At 60.0% G+C, this 24,151-nt stretch overlaps 2 protein-coding genes across 5 annotated transcripts; both read right to left on the bottom strand.

Annotated features, from left to right (window-relative positions):
- Window positions 1-567: 567 nt before the first annotated feature.
- On the bottom strand, window positions 568-6,966 carry ELF3 (E74 like ETS transcription factor 3). Of its 4 annotated transcripts, XM_086342996.1 has the most exons (11): window positions 6,389-6,966; window positions 6,153-6,285; window positions 5,428-5,591; window positions 4,090-4,260; window positions 3,665-3,886; window positions 3,477-3,572; window positions 3,267-3,386; window positions 3,033-3,122; window positions 2,786-2,902; window positions 1,777-1,972; window positions 568-1,275 (listed from the first exon to the last, which is right to left on the bottom strand). In XM_086342996.1, the coding sequence occupies exons 3-11, from the start codon at window positions 5,429-5,431 to the stop codon at window positions 1,161-1,163; spliced, it is 1,131 nt and encodes a 376-aa protein (XP_086199122.1). In that variant the 5' UTR covers window positions 5,432-5,591; window positions 6,153-6,285; window positions 6,389-6,966; the 3' UTR covers window positions 568-1,160. The 4 variants fall into 4 exon arrangements, with proteins under 4 accessions (XP_086199122.1, XP_086199124.1, XP_086199123.1 ...); XM_086342998.1 differs by lacking the exon at window positions 6,153-6,285 and having other exon boundaries at window positions 6,389-6,706; XM_086342997.1 differs by lacking the exons at window positions 6,153-6,285; window positions 6,389-6,966 and having other exon boundaries at window positions 5,428-6,090.
- Window positions 6,967-7,255: 289 nt separating this feature from the next.
- On the bottom strand, window positions 7,256-21,560 carry RNPEP (arginyl aminopeptidase). The gene is made up of 11 exons (XM_086342989.1): window positions 20,952-21,560; window positions 15,694-15,834; window positions 15,284-15,432; window positions 13,777-13,893; window positions 13,115-13,350; window positions 11,598-11,711; window positions 10,899-11,011; window positions 10,705-10,813; window positions 9,756-9,980; window positions 8,672-8,814; window positions 7,256-7,748 (listed from the first exon to the last, which is right to left on the bottom strand). The coding sequence occupies exons 1-11, from the start codon at window positions 21,543-21,545 to the stop codon at window positions 7,590-7,592; spliced, it is 2,100 nt and encodes a 699-aa protein (XP_086199115.1). The 5' UTR covers window positions 21,546-21,560; the 3' UTR covers window positions 7,256-7,589.
- Between the last annotated feature and the right edge of the window lie 2,591 nt (window positions 21,561-24,151).

The raw sequence follows: 24,151 nt of genomic DNA, 5'->3' as shown, positions 1-24,151 counted from the left end.
CACAGGGGCCGTGCCTCCTGGGGGGGGGGTCACAGGGCAGTGCCTCCTGGGGAGGGGGTCTCAGGGGCAGTGCCTCCTGGGGGGTGGTCACAGGGGCCGTGCCTCCTGGGGAGGGGGTCTCAAGCGCTCTTCTTGCTTTGTTTTTCCCTCTACGAGCTCATAACTGATTCCATGTCTGAAAACAAAAGCTCGGATTTATCTGACGTTTACTCAGCCTGCCGTCGACTCAGCTGGAAGGCACGACACCTACTCCATGCGGCCGGACACGCACCCCCGACTCCTCAGCAGATGCAGGCTGGCCCAACGCAGGAAGCAGGCAGCAGAGGCCTGGTTCAGCTCAGGTCACCCGGCCGGCGCCTTGTCTGCAGGATGGCCTCACCCAATCCCAGCCTCAGCCAGCAGGCCTGTGCCCTCGAGCCTCAGCTCTGGGACGTGGAGCCCACCCCAGGATTTGCCCCGCCTTCACCTCCGGCCAGCAGAGCCCTGCCCTGGTCCCCTTTCCCAACCCTGCTGCCTGCATCCAGGCTAGAGCTGCAGAGTTTAGTGCACAGGTCGCTAAGACAAAGGTTAGAAAAAGTCCAGAAGGCACTTTATTGGAGCGTCCCCTTCACGCGGGGAGGGAGCAGAAGCCCCACCCTCACCGGCCCGTGAGGGCCTGGGGCTGCCAGTGTGGCCCCAGCACCCGGTGTGGGAGGCGTGGGAAGGGAGCGTCTTAGAAAAAAATAGATTCCTATGTACATGTCCGTATTTATAGCACATAAATTAGGGAGTGCTCTGACCCCTGCCCGCGGAGTCCAAGCGGGAAGGTGGAAGCCAGTCCAGAGAGAGGGGGCCCCCCTCTCAAGCCCCGGGGCCCGCAGCCTCCTCGGCCCATCCAACCTCTGCAGGAGGCAGGCGTCCCCAGCTGGGGTCCAATGAGGTCCAATCAGGCAGAAGGGGCTGCACGTGCAGTGACGGCCAGTGCACAGTCACCTCAAACTCCAGGCTTGTAATTCCAAAAGGAGGGCAGACCGCGAGGCCACCGGCCCCAGAGGCCAGGACGACGCTGAGGGCCCAGGGCCCCTGCTGCTCTTCACGGCACAGGCTGCGCCCTGACGGCCGGGCGGTCCTCCCAGGGGCTGTGCTTCACGTTGAGCGTGGTTGCAGGGTTGGTCTGGCCCTCAGTTCCTGTGTCCCACCACCTCCTCCTCCTTCCAGCCGCTGGAGTTCCTGCCGAACTTGTAGACAAGTCTCCGGCCGTCTACCCGCTCAAGGATCTCCCGCTTGTAGTAGTACCTGAGGGGGACAGGTGGTCAAAGGTGCCAGGCAGAGGCTGACCTGCCCAGGGTCCTCAGGTGACCTGCCCGCTGGGCTCTGGCCCAGGGGAAATGGGCCTGAACCACGTCCCACACAGGAGGAGCCTTCGCTCCCTCACCCGGCTCTGTTGGGGGCACCTGACCCTCCCCGGGACTCTGCATGGAGCAGTGTGGTCTGGGGGCTGGAGGAAACCTTTGCGATGGTCTGGGAGGAAACTGAGGTCCAGAGACAAGCAGCTTAATTACTTCAATGGTGTGGGCCATGGCTAATGCCCTGTTCACCATCAAGTGCCTTTCATGGGACAAGCCTTACAGATGATAGAAATGCCTGTGAGATCAAGTTCAGTATGTGCTGCAGGCCAGTCAGCTGCATCCCAGGCCATCGCTTGTCCACACGAGGGGCAGGCCCTGCGATTCCTCGCCACAGGGGACTCACGCCGGCCTGAGAGGTGGGACCCTGACGGCACCCGAAGCTGCCCACCTCATGGCCCTGCTCAGCTTCTCATAGGTCATGCTGCTGTTCTTCTTCTTCTGGCCCCACAGCTGGGCCACAGCCTCTGAGCGCAGGAACTTGAAGACACCCTCTTGCCGGTTCTCCCACTTCATGAGGCCCTCGTTGAGCTCCGGGTGGATGAGGATGTCACGGATGAATTCCCACAGGTGGGTGCCTCTGGGGGCTACAAGGCCAAGCTCCATCAGTCAGCGGCCCAGGCACCTGTGGCTCCCCCAACTGCCGCCTGGCCCAGCACATGGTCTACTGATGGCTGCCTCCCTCCTTGCCTACCCCACTAGACAGCCAGGGGAGCTCCAGTAGGACCACGTGTCACATGGCACAGAGGTTTAACCTGCTCAAAGACTGATCAACGTCTAGCTGGGATACGAGAGCCGTTGAGACACAGTGGCACCACTTTAAGGAGCTCACAGTTTGGAGGAGGAATGATAAAAAAGTAAATACACCAGTGGGTGGTGAGAGCTCAACAGGAAGGGGACGGAGCTGGCCCCTGCCTGGGGGATGAGGGGCAGCTTCTTGAAAAAATAACCCTAGAAGCAAACAGGCCCCCTGTGTGTGGAGGGGAACGAGCTGTGGGACCCTCCTGGTAGCTCCAGGGGCGGGAGCCCATTGATGGCCTGAGGCCAGCAGGTAGGAGCTTGGTGTGGAAGGGCCACCCCTGCAGAGCCCTCAGGGGGTGGGGCCTCCAGCGGCCAAGCCTCTGTCCATGCCTGAGCCTGCTGGCACCGCCAGCAGTGTGTCCCTCGGGCAGGAAGGCTGGAGTCCAGCCCGAGGCCTTCCTCCTGTAGCCGTCGCTGCCCCCACACAGGACCCCCTAGCCAGGCCTGGCCATTAGGGTGTGACCCACTTGCATGCTGGACTCATGGCCTGAGCACGTGGAGGGCCCCAATCAGGAGGAGAGAGGGCCAGCTGGCCTCACCTCGCCCCCAGCCCAGGGCCCCCCACGATGTGGCCCCCCAACCCTTGGGTGCCCACTCACCGTGCTTGCTCTTCTTGCCTTCCAGACACTCTCGGGACTCTTTGCTCAGCTTTCGGGGCCGGCCCCTTTTCCGCTTCCCGTGCTTAAGCTCCCCCTTCTTGTAGTCAGGAAAGCCGTCTGGCGGGGGTGGGGCAGAAGGTCAGGAGTGGGAGGGCTGGGGGCTGGGGGGCAGCCTCCCTCCAGGAAACCCTAGAGGAGAGCAGGGGAGGGGGGCACCCTTGGGGGCCAGGAGGCCCCCTCTGCTCACCCCCGGGAAAGAGCTTGCTGTCCGGGGCATCCAAATCCACGTCACTTCCACCAGAGTCCGAGGCGTGGGGGCTCTGAGATGCGCCAGTCCCTGGGGGGCGGGCCAGAGTGAGCCCCTAGCAGCCCGAGCACTGCCCAGCCAGGGCCTGTCCTCTCAGAAAGCCTGGGCGTTGGTGGCCCGTGGAGACCAGGGCTCAGGACATCCGGGAGAGCAGACGCCCGAGGGAGGGCTCACCTGCGGTGGAGACGTCGGAGCTGCCCGGGGAGGGTGCCCTCGCGCCGAAGCTGCCTGGGTAGGTGGGGCTGGCCTGCCTGCAGTCCTCGAGCATCTCCTGGGCAAAGGGGCTTCCCTGGTCTGGGGGGCAGAGGTGAGCGGTCAGAGGGGTCCCTGGCTCTCCCAGCTGGGGGCCATCAGGCTGGGGAAGGATGGAGGAAGGGCTCTCACCGAAGGGCCCTTGCTCCCCGAGAGGCTCCTGGAGGGCCAGGCTGTCCTTCTCCAGAAGCTCCATGATCCAGCTGAGCTCGTCAGGGAAGCTGGAAGCTGAGGATGAGGGGGCAGAGCTCAGAGAGTCGGCACAGCTCCCCTCCCCTCCCTGGGGCAACCAGCCTCCCTGCCGGGGTGGGGGCACTCACTGAGGTCCCACAGCTGCGAGTAGAGCTGGTCCCCCAGGGGCCCGAACAGCAGGCGCAGCTCCTCGGGTGCGCAGCGGCACAGGGCCGCCCCATCCAGCTCGCAGCGTGAGAGGTCGATGGTGCCAGGGTCGCATCTGTGCTTCTCCGCCTGGTAGCTGACCCAGTCCAGGACCTGCGCCTTGGACCACAGCTGGGGTTGCTCCCCTAGCCAGCTGGACTTCTCTGCAAGGGGCCGGCACAGTCAAGGGTCAGCCCCCTCTGGCGCCCGCTGGGGATTCCCAGGGTCCCCCCTCCTCCGACCAGGAAGGGGGCTAGCACGCCCCCAGGCAGGTACCCCCAAGTCCCAACACCCCAGCCCGCCCCCTGCCGGATCCTTCCCTGTCCCAGGCTCTCGCCCCAAATGCCCAGCCCCTCCTGAGACCCACCTGTGCCCTCCAGGGCCATCTGCGGGCTGCCCAGGGCCAGCACCAGGTCATCGGCCCCAAAGGTGGGCGCAGGGGGCACAGAGGCAAGAGTGGGGTCGTCTGAGCTGTACATGGTGCTGAAGTAGTTGCTGAAAACGTTGCTGATCTCACAGGTCGCAGCCATGGGGCTCCCTGGGAGAGGGGGAGGCTGGTGAGGCCCGCACCCTGCCTCACCCGCAGGCGATCCTGCTCCCACCAGGCCTGGGGCAGTTAGAGCCCCAAGGGCGGGAAGGTCAGCCTGTCTTGGGACAAGCTCTCCTCCAGAGAAGCTCCAAGGTCTCAGAGTGGGGTGAGAGCATGTGGTGAGCAGGGCACCAGGCCGGGCTCCCTGCTCTGCCCACCGGGGTCTGTGGGAGGGACTGGCCATCACGGCCACTCCGTCCTTCCCTTGCCATCAGGACATGGCCTGGCATTCCCACTTGCGCAGGTTCAGAACCGAGCTCCACCAGCCCCTCCCCATCCCCCGGGCCAGGCGGGGGTCCTACCGTGGCAGCTGAGGGTGTGGCAGGCAGGCTAGGGGCTGCCGGAGGAGGAAATCCAGGGGAAGGGGCCCGCCAGGTAGCCAGGTAACCGAGGCTCTGGCCGCGCTCCCAGGGCGCTCAGTAGGGGCGTTGGAGCTCCGCCCGCACCCGGGCCTTTATAGGCGCCCACGGTAACCTGAGCTGGCGGCTCATTGGCCGAGGGGATTTCCTGGCCTTTAGACGGGGCTCCTGGCCCAGGTGATTTGCATACTTTGTGCCACTTGGCTGGGATCCAGGCCTGCGGTGCTGGGAAGTCAGGCCTGGCTGGTTTAATGATTGTCAGGCCCGTCACCCGCACCCTCTGGGGCTGGGCCCAGGGCAGTGGCCTGGGCGGGCAGCCGCTGGGTGGGCATGTGCCCTCTCTGCTCAGGAAATTCCTCAGGGGGGCCAGGCTGGGGCTGGGCAGAGGGGACGGGAGGGGACGGGGGTCAGGGCTGGGTCAGGAAGGCTACCTGCAGGACTGAGGACTAGGGGCCAGCAGGCAGGCAGGGCAGGCAGGGAGGGGGCGGAGGTCTGGGGAAGACTCCGGACGCAGGGCAACACTCAGGGCTGCTGGAATGGCGGCCGCAGGGCCCCAGCCATGGGCCCACCGCTGGCAGGAGGCTGGGGGCAAGGTCTCGGCACCCCCTGCCTGCCTGACGCCACCTGAGCCTCGGGGTTGCTGCAGCCGTGTCTGGGAGCCCTGGCGCTGTCAGAAGGACCCCCCACTTCCCTGCTCCCGACAGAGCCGCCTCTGGGGCCGTAAGTGAGGGGGCCAGACCTGCGCGGCTGTGCTTACCCATCTGCCTGGCCCGACCGGTACTGGCCTGCTGCCCTCTAGCGTCGGAGGCCCGGCTCCCTGGGCCCAGCTGGGTGCTCTTCAGGGAGCAGGCCCCATCTGACCCTCAGCAGGGCTCTCAGGGTGGCAGCTGGTGGCCCACAGACTCACCCGGGCCAGGCGGGCTGGTGAAGTGGGGCTGAGGTTTGAATCCCCAGCTGGTGCTCCCCGCAGACGCCCTCGCCCTCCCTGTGGGCAGGGGACCCCTCCCACCCATGGCCCCTCCATGAGCTCAGCCGTAACCACAAGGGCTGTCCCGAGACCACGGAGGCCTGCGTGGGGGCAGCCAGGGGTCAGACCCAGGGGTCTCTTCCATTTCCCACCCTTGAAGACAAGGTTCTGTGGGCCTGATAGCCCTGGGTCTTCTCCGGATGTTTTTTTTACACGTCAAAGATGCAACATCTGAGCACCCCTCGCCCTCCTCCTTGGTCAGGGCCAGGGCTGGGATGGCTCCTGCTCAGTCTCCCGAGAGGGCACCCCTGCCTTACTTTAACCCCCAGGAGGACAGGTACCCCGCTCTGGCACTGAGGTCCCAGCCCCTCCCTCGGCCCAGACGTGGGGGGCCAGGCCAGACTGGGAGGCGGGGAGAGCTCCCCAGCCCTCCAGCCTCCCCCACAGCCTGAGGCACGCCCTCTACCCCAGCCCTGGAATGTGGGCGAACCGGCTCCAGCCTCAGGACGACTCACGCTCACGTGCTCCTGAGCCGGCCCTCCAGGGCAGCGGCGGCCGCGGCTGTGACCCAAGAGGGCCTTGGCGGGGGCAGGCCTGCAGGGGCTGTACAGGACAAGCGGGCAGACAAGCCTTCCCTCCAGGGTCAGCCTGTGAGAGTGAAGGCAGGCGAGGGCCAGGCCAGGGCTGTGGCAGGGGGTGGTGCGGGCCAGGGCCCCCCGGACCCTCTCTGCCTGGACAGAGCCCAGCTTACCTCCAGGATGGGGCAGGGACAACACGGGGGCCCACCTCGAGCTCTGAGAGCAGACGGGCCCCCCGGCAGGGCGCAGTGGGGGGTGATAGCTCAAGGTGCCTGCTGTGCCACTGGACTCGACCCCGGCTGAGGAAGGGCCTCAGGGTCCACAGAGCTCCGGGGTCAGCACAGAACCGAGGCTGAGCACCTGGACGCTGATGGGGGCACAGGGGTCCTCAGGGTCCTCGGTGTCCCGGGGATCACACATCCTGGGGTCCACACGGAACCGAGGCTGAGCGCCTGGATGCTGAGGCGTCCCGGGGCCACGGCAGTCCTCGCCTGTAACAGCAGCCGGGGCAGCCCCGGCCCAGCCAAGGAGACAGTTTGCTGGATAGGGTGGGGGTCCTTCACGGACCTCGCCACCAGTACAGAGCCACAAGAGCTACAGAGCCTGGCTCTAGGAAGACCCACTTGGAGATATTTAAGTGCTTCTCTGTGACCCTCCCCCCACCCCAGGTTGCTAACTGCTTCGATCCCCACTTGGAAATCAATCAGAGCTTGGGCTGAAGTTCTGGGCAGACTCTACTTCTGACCACACACTGAGCTGCAGACCCGGGACCTGGCGGGGCAGAGAAAACACTCCAGGGCTCAGCCATCTCAGCGCCTTACAGAGGGGGCGAGGCCTGCAGAGGAGGGCCTGCCCCCTCTGGGAGCGTGGCTGCCACTGACGTGGACACGTTCCACAGAGCCCCATGCAGCCCTGCTCCTCACAGCTCAGGGGCACGCCACCTCCAGCCCGGGCCCCCGAAGGACGGGGAGAACATCCTGCCCTGACCTGCTCAGAACAGAGCAGGGCCTGGGAGAAGGAATTTCAGCCACCAGAATACCTTTCGTTTAAAAATATTTATTAAAATAATGATTAAACCTGAAAAAAGAATCTCCAGAAATTAGCCCTTGGCACAGTATTTCAAGAATCAGCAAAAAAAATTAAAGAATAAAAAAAGAAAGAAAAAAGAAAACCCTTCCTGCTCTCCCGAGACCCCGGTGCGGTGGGGAGGCCTGCCACCCCCAGCCCAGGGAGCAGGGAGGTTCTCGGTCACAGGCTGGGTCCAGGGCCGGCCCGTCAGAGCAGAAGCCCAGCGTCAGGGAACAGGTGCCCTCGTGGGGCCTTGACCTGGAGCAGCTGCTGTGTGCGGAGCCTGCAGAGGCCGGGGCGGAGCCTCTACCTGCCCAGGGGCTCCACGATCTGCTGGACGTAGTGCGCCACGTTGCTATGCAGCTGGGGAGCTGTGGCGGCAAAGGTCTCCTTGGCGAGGGTCTGGGCGGCCTTGCTGCCCGCCATCATGGCGTGGTACAGCGGGAGGGTGTACTTCTGTTTCCCCTGCGAGAGACGGCTCGTGCTCAGGGCCTGTCAGGGCCTGTCGGCCAGCTCAAGGGTCTGCCCCAGCTCCGCCCCGGGGCCCATCTGACAGCCCAGTGGGTCTGCGACCCAGCCTCCTGTTGCCCCAGGGCCCAAAGGGATGTGGATTTCAGTGCTGGAAGGGGTGGGGGGCTTCCCAGACACAAGGCCTTGTGTTCTGGAATCTTCTCAGAGGCCACAGACCCACACGGCTAGGTCTGCACGGTCACGTTCCTGGATGTGTCCACACGCGACAGAACCGAGTGGGTGGGCACGCGGGGGCTCACGTCTCAGCTGCAAGAGGTCAGAGGTCCGAGGCAGCAGCACACGCCAGGACCGCAGTGCCTAACCCTCAAACGGGGCTCCGGAGGACCAGCCGCAGCCAAGAAGGAAGCCGTGCCCGCACATCCGCACCGAACGGTCACACACAGGATGCTGACCCGAGGCGGGAGGCTCCGGGGCTCGGGAGGCAGCCTGACCCAGCCTGGCCCCAGGCTCCTGCCCTGCTCTGGAGTCAGGGAACGACCTCCCCAGCAGGCCGGCTGGCCTCTGAACCCTCAAGCACAGGCCTCCCCTGCTCTGGAGTCAGGGAACGACCTCCCCAGCAGGCCGGACCCTTTGCTCAGCTTCCCTCGCTTCTCCTAGCCACTGGCCTCTCCCCAGACCGGCCTGGCTGATGCATGACCCGTCTCGCCTCCCTCCCAGCGTCCGGTCAACGCTGACCAGCCCCTCCCCTTGGGCCTCTCCAGCTAACCAGCACAGGTGCACAGACCGGGCCGTCTCCCCCACAGGGCGGCACCACAGCCTGCTCTCGGGACCTGCCAGGCCCTTTGCCTCAGAGATGGCAGCCTGCATGGCCCTGCCCACCGTGTGCCCGAGGGGGACAGGGAGCCGGGGGCACCCACCTGGCTGTGCAGGAATTCCTTCACTTTCCAGAAGTCCTCCTGGTGGTCATTCTTGAGGACAATCTGGCCCCATCGCAACCGCAGCTCTGCATTCTGGGCGTTTGAGATCTTTGGGTATGTCTCTCCAAGTTTCTTCACGTTCCCTGGAGAAAAGAAACGGGTCATGAAAGACTGCCAGCAGAGCCCCACGCCGAGGAGGCCGCGGCCTCCAGGAGCTCCAGAGTCACGTCTCTGAGGGCTCCAGGCACCCACTCATCCTGAGCCTTTGGGCCCGACGCAGTCGCGCCCTGGACGTGTGCTTGCCCCAGCTCCACAGCTCTTCCAACCACCTTCCCTTGACGTCACACAGAGGGGGCCGTCCCTGGTGGGCTAGTGCTTAAGACCCCGCGCTTCCGAAGCAGGGGGCCCAGCTTCAACCCCTGCCTGGGGAAGTGGATACCACATGCCGCAACTAAAGAATTCGAACGCCAAAACTAAGATCCAGCGCAGCCAAATGAATAAGTAAATAAAATAAGCATTAAAAAAAGTATATCAGCGGGCCGGGAGGAAGGTTCAAGATGGACGGGACACATGTATACTTATGGCAGATTCACGCTGATGTACAGCAGAAACCAACATGATTTTGTAAAGCAATTATTTGCCAATGAAAGTTTTTAAAACTATAAGATAAAATGTATACGTGTATCATCCCAACCTCCAACAGTCTTCCTCCCCAGACCACAGCGTGTGCCCCAGACGCTCTGCCCACCGAGCCTCGCACCAGCACGGGCTAGCCGGCTTTTCTGGGGTGCAGCCCTTGGTACTATTTCTGGCTGAGAAGCAACAGGGCACTCGTGCTGAAGGGCGGGAGCCAGGCGGAGCTGCACCCCACCCCACCTACCAGCTGAGTAAGCTGTTGGTGCCCCGGGCTCACAGAGCAGCCAGGGGGATGAGAGGGTGTCACGGCAAGGGAGACTGCCCCGCACAGCCAAGGACCCCGTGAGCCGCTGGCTTCACGCGTGTGGACGCTCCACCCCACGCTGGCCCGCCCCACCCCCTCCCCGCCCCGCTCCCAACAGGTGTCAAGAGGCCCGCCCTTTCTCACCAGGAGGGAGCGGGGACTTCTGCAGGATCTTATCCAGGAAGTACACCAGCTGGTAGGTTTTCCAGGCAGAGGTGGGCATGGCATTGATGGCCCTCGGGTCCAGCTCCTCGGCCGCCCACAGCTGGGCCAGCTCCTCAGCCGGCCTCATGAGCGAGTCCCCGGGGGAGAGGTCCGGGAGGTAAGGTGGCCAGCCCGGGGTGTCCAGCCAGCGATCAAACTCCAGTCCTGCTTGGCAGAAGAGAAGACCCTGTCAGAACTCCCCGGCAGTGCCACGGCCAGCCTGCCGGGGCTCCCGAGACCTCCCACCTCCATCAGCCCCAAGTGCTCCCCCAAGGTGGACACCACTGCCCACACGGCTACTGCTCTGCAGGGTCCCAGCCCCCGTGACGCCTACAGCCCCGGCTGCCCCCCTTCCCACCTGGGCCTATTCTGTGCAGAAATGAGCCCTCAGGACGACAGGGGACACAGCCCACCCCCACGAGCAGAGCAGCTATGCTGAGGCTCCTGTGCTCTGGGGTCCCGCCCTCAGCAGCCGGGAGCTCCGCCCTCCCAGCCAGCGGGGGAGCTGGCTGGATGGGGCCCAGCAAAGAGCAGGGAGCAGGGGCAAGCCTCCGGGCCACAGGCAGCGCTCGCCCCCAGGAAGCAGGCCTCCCACCGGCTCCCCAGGCAGGGCAGCTGCCCTGGTCCTGCCCAGGGAGCCCCTTGGGGCGGCAGTGGCCTGGGCAGGGCTCAGGATCTGACTGTGTGTCTCAGAGACAGGGAATCCAGAGGGCAGAGAGGAGCAGAAAGGCCGAATGGGGGAAGGAAGCGGGGGTGGCGGAGGTCCTTCTGTGGGGCCCTGGGCCATCCCAGAGCGCCACCCCCAGGGGACACACTGGTCCCTCAGGGCGGGAAGCAGACCCCACCCTGCACAACCTCCTGGAAGCCCTGGGCCGGCTCCTCTGCTCACCCGGGATGGAATCCACCCTCTGTTTCTTCAGCTCAGGGAAAGAGTCCAGGAAGAAGTCCAGGAAGTCGTCAGCTAAGATGCTCTGGAACTTGAATTCGTCCACGTAGGCCTGTGAGGACGAAGGGGAGGCACGGTCAGCTGCCCAGAGCCCCCACTCCCCACCCAGCGGGGCCCCCTCCCCTCGAGCTGATTACCTTGAGGAAGTCGTCAAACTGGCCCTGGTCACCCACCAGGTGGGCCAGGTAGGAGACGAAGCAGAAGCCCTTCTCGTAGGGGGTCTCGTTGTAGGTGTCGTCTGGGTCGACCCCTGCAGAGAACTCTGGATTCAGAGCGACTGACTCCCACCCCCAGGGCAGCTCGGCCAGGAGTGCTCCTGACCCACCCCGACCTGTCTCCAGGGTCTCGAGAGGGATGACAGGAAGAGCCCGGGGTTGCTGTGTTTGTGGGGTCTTCCCAGCCCCATGTCAACCCCCCGTGTGGCTGCCCACCAGAACAATGGGGGTTTCTGCAGATGCTCTGGAGCCAAGTTAACTAACTGTCCATCCACAGGGAGCTCTCCATTGGAGTCAGAGGCTTCAATTGCACAGAAAGGTTTCAATTAGTCACACGTGGAAATAACAATGTTAGGAAACAAAAACCTCGAAGCAGTCACGGGCTTTCTGGGTCACGCTCTCTGTCATGTGACAAACCCCAAGGGGCTGAGCTGACCAAGGACAGGGGGCGGCAAAGGGCCTCGAGAGCGACAGGGACCCGGACAAGCAGGGCACACGGAGTTGCTCAGGACTGGCCGGCGCAGCTCGGAGGGCCTTGGGGGCTCCTCCCGCCCGAGGGACCGGGGTGCGCTGGCGGAGCCGCTAGGGCTCCGGCCCACGGCGGGGCGGGAGGGCCCTGACCTGGCTCGATCCTCACGCGCAGCTTGTTCAGCGGGTGGTCCTCGCCCGTGACGTCCATGTGCTGCCGCAGCAGCGCCCGGCCGGTGGCGGCTTCCAAGCAGGTGTAGGCGGGCCCTGTGGGGCAGAAGAGGAGCTGGCACCTCACGTGCGCCTCCCCAAGGTGCCCTGTGAGCCGGGGTGCTCCCTGGAGACCGTGGGCAGGGAGGCTGTGGCCAGCCGACCCTCGGCCTCTCTTCCGCACACCGTCCCGCTGACAGGGGCCTTCTGTGCAGCGTGATGGTGTCTGCAGAGACAGGAGTCTGACCTTCCCACCTGACCGTTCCTATCGACAGGAGACACTGTCGCCAAGCCTTTCCTCGGGTCCCCGGCCTCCTCCTGGCAGGACGGTGCGCACCAGCCACACGCCGCCTGCGAGACGCTCTGCCCTGGGGCGGCAGCCCGCCCGCGTCAGGGCCCAGCGTGCATAGCGCTCAGAGGCCACTGCGGGGCTCCCAGCGCTGAGACCGCCTGCTCCGTGCCCACTGATGAAAGAATAAACCTCCACACACTTTCTGGGAGGCAGGAGACAATACGTGCTGAAAAAAGCCCTTTAAAATGTTCAAGTCCTGACAAGCACGTTTCAAAGAATTTACTGAAATCATCTGAGATACACGTGAACCTGCGTAAAGATGTTTACCAGAATATTATTTTGTTGGAAAAATGAGGGACCCTGGCAATTCAGTGGCTAAGAGTGTGCTTCAGCTTCAAGGGGTGTGGGCTCAACTCTTGGTCGGGAACTGAGATCCCACATGCCCCTAGGTGTGGCCAAAACAGCAACAACAACAACAACAAAACATTAAGGTTTTTTTTTGTTTAAATTAAAAAAAAAAATTACAGACCAACCTACAACTGGAGGCTGACGAACAAATTATGAATTTAAATTCTTCTGCATCCGTACAAGAAAATTTAATGACTCAGGAAAACATTTAACTTTACTAAGGTAACAAAAAACAACAGTTCTAAAACCACGTATGGCCTGATGATTCACACACACACAGAGCTAGTGATACATCGGAAAGGACATCCACCGATCATCTCTGAATGGTGAAACGGCAGGTAAATGTTTTGCTGTGTACTTTCCCATACGTACCAAGGTAGATTTTAAGCAGAGAAAGGATAAAAAAAACAAAAAGCACCTAGACACTGTGGGCTTTCAATAAAGAGACGGTGCTGAGAATGTATTTCAAAAGCACGGCTGGGCGCAGTTTGAGGGTCTGCTGCCTTCAGCTGCTAAGTGGCGGTGAGCACGCTTCCCACCTCTCTGCCTTGTGAACACATCAGAGGGGAAAACAGCGTCGTACACAGCAGTGCGGGCGGTGAGCGAAGCACCCGGTCAAGGCTGGGACCGGGCGTGATAAGCGTAACTGTTGTGAGCGGGCCTCCATGGCCGTCCAGGGGCTCCCTGCACCGCCACCCCCGGGACACCCCAGAGGGAGCCTGGCAGGCCCCGAACGGGGAGATGGGTCCCTGCGACTCACCAAACAGAACAGAGGAGATCCTCCTCTGGGCGTACATGGTGAAGCCTTCATTCAGCCAGAACTCCCCCCAGTTGGCATTGGTCACCAGGTTCCCAAACCAGCTGTGGGCGATCTCGTGGATGATGACGTCGGCCAGGGAGCGGTCCCCGGCCAGAAGGCAGGGAGTGACGAAGGTCAGGCAGGGGTTCTCCATCCCCCCGAAAGGGAAGGACGGGGGCATGAAGAGCACGTCGTACCTGCCAGGGCGGGCGGTCACTGGGGGTGGCTCCCTCCCGTCACCAGGCGGTCCCCAGTGCCCTGTGCCAGGGACTCCTCTCCCAGCCCTTCCCAGGGGGATGAGACCGGCTCCCTCGCACCCAGCTCCCCACGCGGGACTGGCAGGCCTGACAGGGCCTCTTGTCAGGGGGACCTCAAGTCTGAAGACGGCAAACAGAGAGCGGGTCTGCCCCCAGTGACGGGAAAGGTTAAGTCAGCCACATCCGCACAGCGAGTCCCATCTCTGACCCAGCACCCGCCTGCTCGCCGCTGTCCTGAGACGCCCACCCTGGGCCCACCTCGGTCACGGCCACGGCCACGGTGGGTCAGGCTGGCTGTCCTCTCCTCCCCGCCCCTGCACCCCAGGGTGCGGGAACCGCAGACGTGAAGCTCCCGTGACACCTCACCTTCCCCACACATAGGGTCCAAAGAGCTTCTCTCCCGTTGCCAGAAACTCCTCTATGACTCCGTCATACTCCTCCTTGGCAGCGTTGATGAGGCAGGGCTCAGCCCACACCCGGCTCCTGCGGACAAGGATGCAGAGAGGGTGGCGCGGGGGTTAGAGCCCTGCGGGACCAGCCGGCTTCAGCCTCCCAGGGAGCCAGGGAGCCCATGGGGAGGCGACCTGCAGCAGAGCTGAGGGCCGGCCCCGCCCGCAGAGCGGGCACCGGGAGGGCCCTGGGGGCTCCTGCAGGCAGCAGGCCTCCCCCGCACTGAGCCCCAGCTCCCCGTCTGCCCAGTGTCTTCAGAAACGACTGTTCTTGCTCCGCACCAGCAGCTCGTCCGCTTCCTAACAGAACCTGGCAGGAGGAAACCCCTGGAAGACGTCCCTCTCCTTCTCTGCTCTCCTGCAGCTGCGGGCTGACGTGCTTCCGGTCACCCACTGCCCTGTCCCCCAGGAAGGGAGCCCTTGTCTCGCAGGCCCGGGGCTGCCCGGAGCCCGTGGCTGGAAGCGGAGGCCGACGGGCCTGCGCAGCGCTCCCTCTGACCTCGGGAGCGGAGGCGCGTGGCGCTGGTGCCACTGCCGAGCCCTGTCTGCGGCCTGGCGCCCGGCCAGCGCCTCTGGGGCCGGCAGAACGAAGGACAGCACCGCCACCAGGAGAGCCACGTCCAACCGAGCCTCCCGCCGCGGGACAAAGCGCAGGCAGACAGGACGATGAGCAGAACCCAGGCTCCCGGTCAACTTCTCTTTGGTTACACCTGACAAACTCCTTATTCACCTCCACTAAAGCCCCCTCCCTTCACAGAGTCGGCCCAAGCCTGGGCCTCTGCATCCGGAGCAGACAGGGGACAGCGTCCTCGGGCCTCCTGGGAGGGAGACGGGGACCGCGAGGCGGGTGTTTCCAGGAATTAAGTGCCAGAGAAGGCAGGGAGATTTGGTAGCGATAAGAAAGCGCACATCGTAGCTAGAAGGTGACCTCCTAAAACTGCTGCCTGAGCTCAGAGCGCTCTCTGCACAGGGCCAGAACACAGCAGGACTGGGTCTCAGCACAGGATGGGAGGGAGGAGGGGGAAAGAGTCCTCTGATGCCCTCACGCCGCACCCTGTGCCGCAGAAAAGCCCGGACTCGGGGCAGGCCGACACTGCCCCAAGAACCCCCCAACAGGCCAACACCGCCCCAAGAACCCCCCAACAGGCCGACACCGCCCCAAGACCCCCCAGCAGGCCGACACCCCAAGAACCCCCCACCAGGCCGACACTGCCCCAAGAACCCCCCAACAGGCTGACACTGCCCCAAGAACCCCCCAACAGGCCGACACTGCCCCAAGAACCCCCCAACAGGCCGACACCGCCCCAAGAACCCCCAACAGGCCGACACCGCCCCAAGAACCCCCCAACAGGCCTGCACGCTGGTCAGAGGCCTCCTTGCTTGGAGGTTGGTCCAGTCTTGCCTCCGGGATCTTGGTCTCCTACCTGGGTCCAACTTCAGCCGAAACCAGATCTCCGATGGCCAAGGCTATCAGGTAGGAGGGGATGGGCTGACTCATTCGGAAGAAGAACTTATTGGGGCCTCGCTCCTCCCAGGCGTCAGCACTCATCACGGCGGTGAAGCCATCTGGGACCTGAGGACAGAGAACACCGACGAGCTCTCACCTGGACAGAAGCTGCTTTCCATCAGCAACCTGCCCGGTGATGACGGCAGCCTGCAGTCCACCTGAAGTACAGAGGCTTCCAGAAAGTAGGGCTCAACCAATGGGGTTTAGCACAGATAAAACTTTTGCAGGTGGAGGAGTTCTTCAGAGGGTCTGTAAGCGTCCTCTGAAAGGTGACCTGATGGAGACGACCATTCCAATCCCCAGGGCAGGGACACATGGTCCCCTCACCTCGAGAAGAGCGGAGTATCTGCACTTCACGGCGGGAGTGTCAAAGCACGGGAAGAAGGCTCGGTTCAGGACGGCCTGGCCCTGGGTGTAGACGAAGGGCTTCTTCCTTCCCGCCGTCTGCTCCGGAGCCAGCCAGCACACCTGCGGGGAGGGGCGTGCCGCTCAGAGCCAACAGCCCTGGGGGGCCCCAGGCAGGTACAGCCACGTGGGCTGCAGAGGACTTCCGGGAACAGCTCAGAGCAGAAGCTCTCTCCGGCTGCGTGTTTAATCCCCCTGGAGTCCAGGCTGCGGCCCGACGTCTACCTCCCGGGGCAGACACCACCAAGGGATTGAGAGGGTAACAGGCAGGAAGGCCAGGGGTCTCCAAATAGAGGAAATAGCCTGCAAGTGTCAGACATTTTTATCTCTCTTAAGCGGCAGGAGGAAACAAACTAGCAGTATTTTTTCCTTCTCTATACAAATTTAAAGAGAGGTTTCTCTTAAAATATTGCGTTGCCATAATGACACCCGGTTTCGCCTGAAGTTAGCTATTCTCGAGTCTAGAGATAACCAATGCCTTTTTCTTATGGAAATGTTTGTCTTAAGCTATGCTAATGTACTATGCCTTTACCCCAAACTCTGTCTCCAAGTCGGTTCCGCCTCTTGGCCCAGAACCTACTTGACAAACCAGTATGGATATTGTTCCCCTAATCTATGTAAATGAAACTATTTGTATGGTGGTCTGCCCTTCTTCAAGATTCAAGTTAATCATTTTATGGCCCAGGATAAACCATTTATCCCAAAATGCATCTTATGGGTAAGGGGCCTGGTGCCATTCTGAATTTTAAGACATTCCTTTCTTTCATTAACAGACTGCTAGTGACTATATAACATCCAGCTAAAGACTAGCAGGGGGGTACTCTTTCTGCCCCCTTCTGATGCCTATGTCAGAAGCTTTCTCTATCTCCTTTATACTTCAATAAAACTTTATTACACAAAAGCTCTGAGCGATCAAGCCTCGTCTCTGGCCCCGGATTGAATTCTTCTCCTCCGGGGGCCAAGAATCCTGGTGTATTCGCATGATTCAACAACAACCTTTCAGGATCACGCCTCATGTGTCCCTGCTGCTGCTGCTGCTAAGTCGCTTCAGTCATGTCCGACTCTGTGCGACCCCGTAGATGGCAGCCGGCCAGGCTCCCCTGTCCCTGGGATTCTCCAGGCAAGAACACTGGAGTGGGTTGCCATTTCCTTCTCCAATGCATGAAAGTGAAAAGTGAAAGTGAAGTCGCTCAGTCGTGTCCAACTCTCTGCGACCCCATGGACTGCGGCCCACCAGGCTCCTCCGTCCATGAGTTTCCAGGCAAGAGAGCTGCAGTGGGTCGCCAGTGCCTTCTCTGCACATGTCCCTGGGCTTCGAGAATTCCCGAGCTGCCTCCAGCCCCCTGGTCCTGCCTCCCTCCTGTGTCCTCCTCACTGTAGTAACTTCTCACCAAGAAACAAATGCTGAAGAAGCTGTTCTTCAACTTGTGATGAAAGACACAGAAAAGCAGACGCTGACAGCAAGGAGGCTGATTGACAGGTGTTCCCATCCCTGAAATTCACCTTTTCAGAGTGAGTGTTAGGGGCTTCCCGGGTGGTGCCAACGATGAAGAACCCACCGGCCAAAGCAGGAGGATCAATGTGCTTTACGTTACAGGCACTGGCTATGATTCTTCCCCTGCTCCCAATATTTATTTTGCTTGTTTATTACTTGGCTATACCTGGTCTTAGTTGCAGCATGTGGGATCTTTTCGGTTACAGTGTGCAAGATCTAGTCCCGTGGACAGGAATCGAACCCCAGCCCCCTGCACTGGGACTGCGGAGTCTTAGCCACTGGACCCCCAGGGACGTCCCAGCTGTGACTCCTGAGTTGTCTTCTGTCAGCCCTTAATCGAGGGCACATCTGAGCCATTATTACAAACCCAAACTCTGCCCACAGCAGAGCTTACGTCTAACACGGATGCCGTGTGCAGCTGAGGGGCCCCAGGAGGGTCTCAGAGTGGAAGCAAAACCCCTAGGCTGCACCCTCAACAGCGGGCAGGGTTTAAACAGCCAGAAGGAAGGGAGATGATGTCCAGGAGGCGGGAGCAGCACGGGCGGGCGGGGAATGTGGCTTCATGGAGCCGGGCAGCTGTGTGTGGTCAAGGGCTTAAACCACAGAGGCGCTGAGACCGATTTATGAGAGGCGTAAGGGAGACACGTTGGGAAGCTGGGGTTTTCTTTGCGTGTGTGCACGTGTGTGTGTGTGTGTGTGTGTGCATGCGCAAACTGTAACAAGTCTCACTCAGAGTCCAGTAAGACGGAAGTGGGGGCAGGGGAGAGAGAGACGTCCTGTGCAGACCCCAACAGCCTGGTGCTTCAGCCTGGTGACTGGAGGCCAGCACAGAGGCCATAAATCAGGCCGATACCATTGCCCTCAACATGACGTTACAGAAGTGACACCTTATCTCTATGAACCTCCGTTCAACTTCTCTGGGAAACCGAAACTGCTCTAAGGAAAATAATCTATGAAAACCAAGCAAACTTCATAACCCCAATCTCATCATGAGAAAAAACAGAAGATAAATTCCAATAGAGGGGCACACCACTGCTCAAAACTATCTAAGTCACCAAAACAGGAACATCTAAGGAATCATCACGGCCAAGAGGAGCCCACAAACGCGACAGAGGGACACACACCTGGATTTCTGGATGGGACCCTGGAGCAGAGGACACTTGAAAACCTAAGGCTGCTGTACACCTGAAACCAACATTGTAAATCAACTATAATACAAAAAAGAAAAATTTAAAAGACCCAACACTCTAATAACACCTTGTACATGAAAGCTGCTCAATAAACAAATTATTGAAAATAAAAACTAAGGAAATCTGGAAATACTATAGATTCCAGTTTATAATAGGGTATCAGTACTGGCTCATTAATTGTAACAACTGTATCCCACTCGTAAGGTGCTAATAAGGGGGGTGGTGGTGGTGGTGTGTATGTGTGTGTGTGTGTTTGTGTGGTATGTGCATGTGTGTGCGCGTGTGTGTGGTGTGTGTGTGGTGTGCGCGTGTGTGCGGTGTGTGTGTGGTGTGTGCGTGTGGGTGTGTGTGTGTGTGGTGTGTTTGTGTGGTGTGTGCGTGTGTGGTGTGTACATGTGTGTGTGCGTGTGGCGTGTGTGTGGTGTGTGTGTGCGTGTGGCGTGTGTGTGGTGTGCGTGTGTGTGTGGTGTGTGCATGTGTGGTGTGCGTGTGTGTGTGGGGTGTGTGTGTGGTGTGTGCGTGTGTGTGGTGTGTTTGTGTGTGTGGTGTGTGCGTGTGTGTTTGTGTGGTGTGTACATGTGTGTGTGCATGTGTGTGCGCGTGGCGTGTGTGTGCGTGTGGCGTGTGTGTGGTGTGTTTGTGTGTGTGCTGTGCATGTGTGTGTTTGTGGTGTGTGCGTGTGTGGTGTGCGTGTGTGCGTGCGTGCGTGTGTGTGGTGTGTGCGTGTGTGTGGTGTGTGTGTGTGTGGTGTGTGCATGTGTGTTTGTGTGGTGTGTACATGTGTGTGTGCATGTGTGTGTGTGTGGTGTGTGTGTGCGTGTGGTGTGTGTGTGCGTGTGGTGTGTGTGTGCGTGTGTGTTGGGGGTTTATGGAAACTGTCCTATATGCTCAGTTTTCCTGGTAATCTAAACAGTTAAAAAAAAAAAATCCTATTGATGAAAACAAGTATACTGAGCTGGCAGTCAGAGGAACTAGGCACCGTATGAGGACCTATGTAAAGACAACTGTTGTCAGGCTCAGCTCTGTAAACAATGACTCTCATCCCTTCAACCACAATCCCCTACTCATCCTCTTTGCTTGAGTTTTGCTTGCTTTTGTTTTAATCACATGAAGAGAAGACAATGAAGGGGGCTGGCAGGACACACAGCAGAATCAAATCCAGGAGACACCGTGGCCCACGGTGACCAAGGTGAGCGCCCCCCCCGGGACAGCGGAACAGGAACTGTGCCCACTGGGGACCTCCACAGGGCAAAGGACAGCTCTCCGGGGAGCATGGGTGTCTGCCATCAAGTCTTAAATGAAAGCTGTTTAATTCCGAAATTCAACTTCAGGTGCCACTTTTGGTAAGCAAGCCCAGGAGGCCTAATTTTTTCACTTATTGTCCTTAATTTCTGCCCCCAACCGCGAACCAGAACGTAACAGAGCAACCAAACACATTTCCACGCGCTCCACATGTTCCTCTACAGCAAGTTACCCGCAGAGGCCAGGCTTTTTCCTTTGCCTGAGAGGTCAATCCACACTGCTTTGGACTTTAATTTTTCAAACAAATTCTATCTTATGGTTCATGTACGTCCCTAATGGTAAAAGATGGAAAAAGAAATGCCCTTTGAGCCAGTTCTAAGAGCAAAAGGGGAAGTGCCACCAGAAGCACAGGCTTCCTGGGTGGGCGGGACGCCCACCCCACCAGAGAAAGGGCTGCGATTCTCACAGAGGGACCCACAAGATGCTCTTTCCAACTGCTACACTTGCCCCACCTCCCCCACTCCGGTTTAGAATTTAAGAGTCAACAGAGAGAAAGCCAATTATTACAAAGCCTGCTGCTGCTGCTGCTAAGTCGCTTCAGTCGTGTTCGATTCTGTGCGACCCCACAGACGGCAGCCCACCAGGCTGTGCCGTTCCTGGGATTCTCCAGGCAAGAACACTGGAGTGGGTTGCCATTTCCTTCTCCAATGCATGAAAGTGAAAAGTGAAAGTGAAGTCGCTCAGTCGTGTCCGACTCTCTGCGACCCCATGGACTGCAGCCTTCCAGGCTTCTCCGTCCATGGGATTTTCCAGGCAAGAGTACCGGAGTGGGTTGCCATTGCCTTCTCTGCTACAAAGCCTGGTCCACCCTAATTCTGGTTTTCACTTTTACTCAAATTCTTTTGTTCATCACATCCAGGAGGAAACAATAAATAGTAAGTGCCCAGTCTCGGAGCTGTTCCTGCCCCGGGCACTAGACGGGCACCTGCAACAATGGGCTGAGTCAGCAGCGGGTAACGAGCCAGCGTCTTCAGGGCTGCCCCCGAGCAGAGCACCACCAGGGCCCAGCCCAGGCCGGGCGCACCGACAGCCCTAAACTCAGCTCGGGAACCGTCTGCTGTCCAGCCTGGAGGACGCAGGGGGCTAGAGACGGCGGGGAGGGGGCGGAGGCATCTGGCTGAAGACCAGCCGGACCAGAGGCGGGGGGTGGGGAGTCACCTGGCCGAGGAGGCGCGGGGGCTGCGGGTACTCACCCCGGGTCCCTCGCCGACGCGGTAGGTGATCCGCACCTGGAGGCACTCGCCTGCGGCGCAGGGCTGCGAGAAGCGCAAGCACAGGGCCTGGCCGTAGTGCGAGAACGGCTGCGTGCACACCGGCAGCGGCTCAGGCTCCGGCTCCGGCCGCCCCGGCTCCGGCCGCCCCCGCCTCAGGGCCGCCGCCGTCACGTCCACGCACGGGTGCGAGTCCAGCCGCAGCTCCGTGGCGCCGCCGGGCGCCCGGCAGCGCAAGTCCAGCACCGCCGAGCCGCTCAGCCCGCGGCTGCCCGGGCCTGGCCCCGGCGGCCCGAACTCGGCCCTCAGGTCCAGGTGCAGGTGCAGCAGCTCGAAGGCGCGGAAGTTGGAGGCCGACGCCACGTCGTCCACCTGCGCCGCGCGCAGCGCCCGCCCGCCGGCCTTAAGCTCGCCGGCCGCCATGGCCCCGCGCCGCCGCCGCCGGTCCGCCGCAGGCCCCGCCCCTGCAGGCCTGGCCCCGCCCCGCCGCCGGTCTGGCCCCGGGGAGCCGGGAGCCTTTGCCGCGCACCCGGGAAGGCCCCGCCCCCGAGCAGACCACGCCCCGGAACCGAGCATAGCCACGCCCCGCCGCCAGCCGAGGCCCGGTGACTGCTGCTCGTGCCCCGGAAGGCCCCGCCCCGAACAGACCACGCCCCCTGCAGGTCTGGCCCCGGGCGCTTTTGCCGCGCACCCGGGAAGGCCCCGCCCCCGAGCAGACCACGCCCTTCCTTGACCCTACCCGACTCCCAGCTGTGCACCCTCACGGAAGGACTCTAGACAGGCCGGCGAGCGACAGTTTGATCCACCTCGGCCCGAATTCATCCCGCTGGGATGGCCCCCAGTCCCTGCGCTGAGGTTGCCCGTGTCCGCGTCCACCGGGCAGGCAGCACTGAGCCCGGGGGTCGGGTTTGAGCTCACAAGCTCTGCAGCAAACCTTCCCCAAGAAAGGGGACTCTTTCTGGCCTCTCTGTGCAGTGTGACACAGGAGAAATTACAGCATCTCTTGAGCCCTGGTAACTCAACCGGGGCTCCAGCCTGTGGCCCTTCGTCCTTCCGACAAGAGGTGGCTGTGAGGCTGGTGGGCCGTGTGTCCCCTCTCCTGTGCGGGAGAGCTCGCCGCGCCGGTGACCCTCCCAGGAGCCCAGCTGTGACTAGGAGCCGCTCATTAGCTGTGCTGGAAACTATACCAAGTCGTGTCCGACTCTTTGCGACCTCACTGACTGTAGCCCGTCAGGCTCCTCTGTCCGTGGGATTCTTCAGGCAAGAATCCTGGAGTGGGTTGCCATGCCCTCTTTCAGGGGATCTTTCCGACCCAGAGATTGGACCCAAGTCTCTTACTTCTCCTGCATTGGTGGGGGGGTTCCTTTTGGTGGTGGTGGTGGTGGTGATGGTGGTTTAGTCACTAAGTTGTGTCTGACCCTTGTGACCCCATGGACTGTACCTCCCCAAGCTCCTCTGTTCATGGGCTTTTCCAGGCAAGAATGCTGGAGTGGGTTGTCATTTCTTCCTCCAGGGGATCTTCCCGATTAGGAAATGAAATTTTAAGACACAATGTAGAGAGTTTCCCATAAAGGAAATATGATCCTAGTATGTGCTTCCTAGTTTTACAGTATTAAATACATCTTATTTTTTGAAATGCTTATGGTAGATATTTTGAAATTCCATATATGATCAAAGTTAGTTTTCTTCCTTTTTTTCTCTTTCTTTTCTAACTTACTGGCTAGTGAAATCCAAAAACTTCAGAAAACCACTCTTCTGTGGCGCTGAGGATAGTCATTCAGCACATCTACCTTCAACTTACTCATTCCATTATACGATGCATTTTTGTTGAGCACCTGCATATACCAGCCACTGTATCCTGCATGCTGCATGAGGCAACCAAAGTTTTTTTTTTCTTAATTAAATGTATGCAAGAGGGTAAAAAAAAAAAAGAAGAGGGTGACTGACGTTGAAGCTCCTTGGATTATTAGGAGGAGAGTAGATTTAGGAATAAATAAGATTTTTTTTCTTTTTTGGCTGCAGTGCATGGCATGTAGGGATCTTAAAAGTTCACTGACCAGAGATCACACCTGTGCCCCCTGCATTAGAAGCTCAGTATCTTAACTACTGGACTATCAGAGAAGTCCTGAAATTTCTTTCTTAGGTATATTTTCAAGAAAACCACCTAAAGAATATAGAATTAGTGTAACTCACAAACCCACCAATGGGAAAACATGTGAAAGTGAAAGTGTTGTCAGTCGCACAGGCGTGTCCAACTCTTTGCAGCCCCCTGGACTGTAGCCCGTCAGGCTCCTCTCCTTGGGATTCCCCAGGCAAGAGGACTGGAGTGGGTAGCCATTTCCTTCTCCAGGGGATCTTTCTGACCCAGAATCAAACCTGGGTCTCCCGGATTGCAGGCAGATTCTTTACTGTCTGAGCCACCAGGGAAGCAAGGGGAGAAAAAGAAACAAGCTGCACAGGCTGGTAGTCACCCCAAGCTGGGGGAGGCAGAAGTTTGGGATGGGGCAGAGTTCATAAATACCCAGGTGTAGATTACTTATCAGTTTCTAGCTCACACACCGGGAGATGTACCTTATAGCCTCAAAATACAGAAAGCAAAAATTAACAGAATTACAAGGGAAATGGGCAAATCTGCCAAATCTGCCAGTGAGACATTTATACATCCTGCCCAGTAATGAACAGATCAGACAAAAGTTACACCGACATAAAATACCTGCACAAAGATGTCACAGTCTTGGGACTCCCCTGGTGGTCCAGCGGTTAAGAATCCACCTTCCAAAGCAGGGTTTGATCAAAGCAGGTTTGATCCCTGTCTGGGGAACTAGAACCCCACAGGCCTCAGGACAACTAGGCCTTCGTGCCCTCACTGCTGAGGATGGGAGCCCCGGCAGGGCAGCCTGTGTGCTGCAGCGAAGAGCCTGCATGCCACGGTGAAGACCGGACATGCCGCAACAAGGACGTGAGGCAGAAGGATTCAGTAAAAACTTTTTAAAAGTCACCATCTTTACCTAATCAACACACCCCTAACTTTGCATTTAACCATTAGAGAAAACACACAAAATTTACCACAGACAGGCCATGAAAAGCTCCCAACAAATAAAAGACTCAAGGGCACACAGAACATTCCTGGAACCACAGAGCATTCAAGTTAAAACCAACACTGGGACCCAGTTCTCCGTGGC

Source organism: Bos grunniens, chromosome 16 (genome assembly GCF_055505025.1).
Source record: "Bos grunniens cultivar Pamir isolate PY7600 chromosome 16, Bosgru_T2T1.0, whole genome shotgun sequence".
Lineage (NCBI taxonomy): Eukaryota > Metazoa > Chordata > Mammalia > Artiodactyla > Bovidae > Bos > Bos grunniens.
Note: the sequence above shows the minus strand (reverse complement) of the source record. Positions and strands in the feature narration are given on the sequence as shown.

Bases quoted from the DNA above. Each gene is read 5' to 3' on its own strand.
- ELF3 (XM_086342996.1), bottom strand. The intron at 3,573-3,664 runs GTGAGTGCCCCC...CCTCATCCTCAG, and splicing joins CTCGCAGCTGTGGGACCTCA to CTTCCAGCTTCCCTGACGAG. The intron at 1,973-2,785 runs GTGAGTGGGCAC...TTGGCCTTGTAG, and splicing joins AGGCAAGAAGAGCAAGCACG to CCCCCAGAGGCACCCACCTG.
- RNPEP (XM_086342989.1), bottom strand. From the start codon at position 21,545: ATGCTCGGTTCCGGGGCGTGGTCTGCTCGGGGGCGGGGCCTTCCCGGG. The intron at 11,712-13,114 runs GTGAGTCGCAGG...TCTGCCCCACAG, and splicing joins GATCTCCTCTGTTCTGTTTG to GGCCCGCCTACACCTGCTTG. The intron at 10,814-10,898 runs GTAATCAGCTCG...TCGTCCTCACAG, and splicing joins AGTTTGACGACTTCCTCAAG to GCCTACGTGGACGAATTCAA.